This window comes from Berghia stephanieae, chromosome 15 (genome assembly GCF_034508935.2).
Source record: "Berghia stephanieae isolate SIO BIC M18660-M18661 chromosome 15, UCSD_Bste_1.3, whole genome shotgun sequence".
In the NCBI taxonomy this organism is placed as follows: domain Eukaryota; kingdom Metazoa; phylum Mollusca; class Gastropoda; order Nudibranchia; family Aeolidiidae; genus Berghia; species Berghia stephanieae.
In genome coordinates, this window is record NC_088374.1 from 13047229 (window position 1) to 13052228 (window position 5000).

Here is a 5000-nt window from a genome sequence, read left to right on the forward strand (position 1 = left end):
CTCCACCCCTCCCCCTCCCTTCTTATCAATAGTTTATCCTCCCCCCCCCCCCCCCCCCCCCTCCCCCCCCCCCCCCCATCCCCCAATCCATCCACCTCCCTCTCTATAATCTCCAGGCAAGTACGCAGAGAAGTGATCGACGAGTTTGAGCGGAATGGGGAATGGTTGACACAACGAAATATTGACGTCAGCTACACACCAGTCACCAAATGTATGCCTGCTGACTTTTGTAATACCACCTGGTTTGAAAATGGAGGTAAGTAACAGGGTTGCCAATTTGGCAGATTTTCTGCCAAATGTCCTTTTTTTTGGCAGAATTTGAAGTCGTCTCGCATAAAAAAAAACGGTTTGGCAGTTTGGCAGATATTTGTCAGATTTTATTTTCCACGTTTTCCATGGCAATTTTTATGTATTAATGATTTTTTTAAACTTGAGAAAGAAAAAAAAATTATGACATAGGCCTTGCGAATTTTTTGTTTAATAAAACTGATGAGTTTTCAAAGGGGTTACTATAAATAGTACGGTTTGGCAGATTTTTATGGTATTTGGCAGATTTTTTAAATCCAGTTGGCAGAATGTCTGAAAATAATCTGGCAACCCTGGTAAGTCAGTCAGTGTTAGCGGCGGGCATTCGGAACATTTTCATGTTCCTGGTACGATTGTGTTCCTGGTGGCGTTGTTCCTGGTATGGAACCTGTTCCTGGTACGATTGTGTTCCTGGTGGCGTTGTTCCTGGTATGGAACCTGTTCCTGGTACGATTGTGTTCCTGGTGGCGTTGTTCCTGGTATGGAACCTGTTCCTGGTACGATTGTGTTCCTGGTGGCGTTGTTCCTGGTATGGAACCTGTTCCTGGTACGATTGTGTTCCTGGTGGCGTTGTTCCTGGTACGGAACCTGTTCCTGGTACGATTGTGTTCCTGGTGGCGTTGTTCCTGGTACGGAACCTGTTCCTGGTGCGATTGTTCCGGTCGAAGAGAGTTTCGTATCAGTCATGTCCTAAGTAGTACGGCGCATAGATGACACGGGTACGACGTTCGTACTCGTATTTGTGGTACCAACCACAGACAGACGAGAGGTTGCGTACTCGTGTTTGTGGTACCAACCACAGACAGACGAGAGGTTCAGACTGGAGGGAGGGACGTAGGCTGGTTTGCGCTCTCTCTCTCTCTCTCTCTCTCTCTCTATCTCTACACACACACACACGCACACACACACACACACACACAACACACACAGTAACAGTAACATGACCAGGAACTCGTTCCTGGTGGAGGTTCCTGGTACTAGTTCCTGGTTGAGCTATGTTCCTGGTGTTACTGTTCTCGATAACCAAAACCCGTGCTGCACTAAAGGTAAGTAAAGTCAGTGTGTCAAACAACAACCTAAAGTTGAAGACCAGAATTAAAGTAGTAGAAACATGTTCTAAGTAATCTTTTATACGGTCGTGAAACGTGGACGCTTGACAAAGAATGTACGAGGAGGTTAGAGGCATTTGAGATGTGGTTGTATAGAAGAATGTTGAGGCTATCATGGACAGACAGGTGTACGAACGAGGAAGTGTTGGAGAAGGTGAGAAATGGGAAGAATACTGATTAGAAACATATGTTATAAGTACTCTTTTATACGGTCGTGAAACGTGGACGCTTGACAAAGAATGTACGAGGAGGTTAGAGGCATTTGATATGTGGGTGTATAGAAGAATGTTGAGGGTATCATGGACAAACAGGTGTACGAACGAGGAAGTGTTGGAGAAGGTGAGAAATGGGAAGAATACTGATTAGAAACATATGTTATAAGTACCTTTTATACGGTCGTGAAACGTGGACGCTTGACAAAGAATGTACGAGGAGGTTAGAGGCATTTGATATGTGGGTGTATAGAAGAATGTTGAGGGTATCATGGACAAACAGGTGTACGAACGAGGAAGTGTTGGAGAAGGTGAGAAATGGGAAGAATACTGATTAGAAACATATGTTATAAGTACTCTTTTATACGGTCGTGAAACGTGGACGCTTGACAAAGAATGTACGAGGAGGTTAGAGGCATTTGAGATGTGGGGTGTATAGAAGAATGTTGAGGGTATCATGGACAAACAGGTGTACGAACGAGGAAGTGTTGGAGAAGGTGAGAAATGGGAAGAATACTGATTAGAAACATATGTTATAAGTACTCTTTTATACGGTCGTGAAACGTGGACGCTTGACAAAGAATGTACGAGGAGGTTAGAGGCATTTGAGATGTGGTTGTATAGAAGAATGTTGAGGCTATCATGGACAGACAGGTGTACGAACGAGGAAGTGTTGGAGAAGGTAAGAAATGGGAAGAATACTGATTAGAAACATATGTTATAAGTACCCTTTTATACGGTCGTGAAACGTGGACGCTTGACAAAGAATGTACGAGGAGGTTAGAGGCATTTGATATGTGGGTGTATAGAAGAATGTTGAGGGTATCATGGACAAACAGGTGTACGAACGAGGAAGTGTTGGAGAAGGTGAGAAATGGGAAGAATACTGATTAGAAACATATGTTATAAGTACTCTTTTATACGGTCGTGAAACGTGGACGCTTGACAAAGAATGTACGAGGAGGTTAGAGGCATTTGATATGTGGGTGTATAGAAGAATGTTGAGGGTATCATGGACAAACAGGTGTACGAACGAGGAAGTGTTGGAGAAGGTGAGAAATGGGAAGAATACTGATTAGAAACATATGTTATAAGTACTCTTTTATACGGTCGTGAAACGTGGACGCTTGACAAAGAATGTACGAGGAGGTTAGAGGCATTTGATATGTGGGTGTATAGAAGAATGTTGAGGGTATCATGGACAAACAGGTGTACGAACGAGGAAGTGTTGGAGAAGGTGAGAAATGGGAAGAATACTGATTAGAAACATATGTTATAAGTACTCTTTTATACGGTCGTGAAACGTGGACGCTTGACAAAGAATGTACGAGGAGGTTAGAGGCATTTGAGATGTGGTTGTATAGAAGAATGTTGAGGCTATCATGGACAGACAGGTGTACGAACGAGGAAGTGTTGGAGAAGGTAAGAAATGGGAAGAATACTGATTAGAAACATATGTTATAAGTACCCTTTTATACGGTCGTGAAACGTGGACGCTTGACAAAGAATGTACGAGGAGGTTAGAGGCATTTGAGATGTGGTTGTATAGAAGAATGTTGAGGCTATCATGGACAGACAGGTGTACGAACGAGGAAGTGTTGGAGAAAGTGAGAAATGGGAAGAATACTGATTAGAAACATATGTTATAAGTACTCTTTTATACGGTCGTGAAACGTGGACGCTTGACAAAGAATGTACGAGGAGGTTAGAGGCATTTGATATGTGGGTGTATAGAAGAATGTTGAGGGTATCATGGACAAACAGGTGTACGAACGAGGAAGTGTTGGAGAAGGTGAGAAATGGGAAGAATACTGATTAGAAACATATGTTATAAGTACTCTTTTATACGGTCGTGAAACGTGGACGCTTGACAAAGAATGTACGAGGAGGTTAGAGGCATTTGATATGTGGGTGTATAGAAGAATGTTGAGGGTATCATGGACAAACAGGTGTACGAACGAGGAAGTGTTGGAGAAGGTGAGAAATGGGAAGAATACTGATTAGAAACATATGTTATAAGTACTCTTTTATACGGTCGTGAAACGTGGACGCTTGACAAAGAATGTACGAGGAGGTTAGAGGCATTTGAGATGTGGTTGTATAGAAGAATGTTGAGGCTATCATGGACAGACAGGTGTACGAACGAGGAAGTGTTGGAGAAGGTGAGAAAGGGAAGAATACTGATCGATAACATCAGAAAGAGGCAGTTACGCTTTCTGGGACATGTGTGGAGAAAAGGCGGAATAGAAAAGTTGGTAACATCTGGGATGATCGAAGGAAAGAGAGCTGGAGGAAGACAAAGAATTACTTATCTAAATAACCTAAGAATGGCCAAATCTGACTTAAAAAGCAACACAGATTTCATGAGCACCGCAGAGAATCGTGATTCGTGGAGACAGCTGACCGGAAACGTGCTCAAGAGCACAAGCCACGATGGATGATGATGGATGGACATGGATCGTGATTCGTGGAGACAGCTGACCGGCAACGTGCTCAAGAGCCACCATGGATGATGATGACGTCAGTGTAGTCGCGATTACTTTCCACCATGCCCAACATGTACCCGTACCATGTGCGGCTAGTGGTATGACACACGCTTTCGGATCGGAAGGTCCTGGGTTCCGAGCCTCGCGCTGGGCGCATAGTTGAATCCTTGGAAAAGGCTCTTTACTCACATCCTCTCACAGTACTCAGGTGTAAAATGAGTACCTGGCCGTTAACAGCAGTGTCTTTGTCCGAAAAATTGTAATATCGCCTAACAGGCGGCATGTCCCGTCCTACATGTTAAATGTTGCTGTTGACCAGGGACCCCTTGTTAAGCGCTTTGAGCAAATTTAGTGGATATTGTGCTATATTAAACTCAATTATTTTTTTTAACCCGATGTGGGATAGAACCCGAAACCGCAGAGCATCTAGTAGTTGAACGGTGTGTTGTGACGAAGATTCCGGGCGGGTTTGCGACGATGCACGAGTGCGGTGAAGAATTTGCTGATTGGGTCGATCGTCATAACATAAGTAGAGTGAGCTCTCTCTCTCTCTCTCTCTCTCTCTCTCTCTCTCTCTCTCTCTCTCTCTCTCTCTCTCTCTATATATATATATATATATATATATATATATATATATATAATATATCTCATCTTATCTCGTTAATACTTCTTCCTCCATCCAACTCTCATGTTTTCTTAATTTCTATCAAAATACATCCCACCCCCTTTTTTCTCTCATCATATATATAAATAATAACGTGAAGTTAAGATGAATCTTAACTACGCCACAACCACATCATCTCATTCATCTGTGGTGTTTCAATCATCCTGTTTTGTTGATAAAGGGGAAACCCGAAACGTTCATTTGATCTGTTTTTGTAATTAAA

The 5000-nt window shown here is 42.9% G+C and overlaps 1 protein-coding gene across 1 annotated transcript in view; it reads left to right on the forward strand.

The window, feature by feature from the left end:
• The first annotated feature begins 86 nt into the window (after positions 1-86).
• Positions 87-5000, forward strand: part of LOC144960537 (uncharacterized) — a 15862-nt gene continuing 10948 nt past the window's right edge. The window contains exon 1 of the mRNA XM_078893729.1: positions 87-256. Coding sequence (XP_078749855.1) covers positions 214-256 — 43 coding nt within the window. The 5' untranslated portion in view covers positions 87-213. The remainder of the gene's footprint in view (positions 257-5000) is intronic.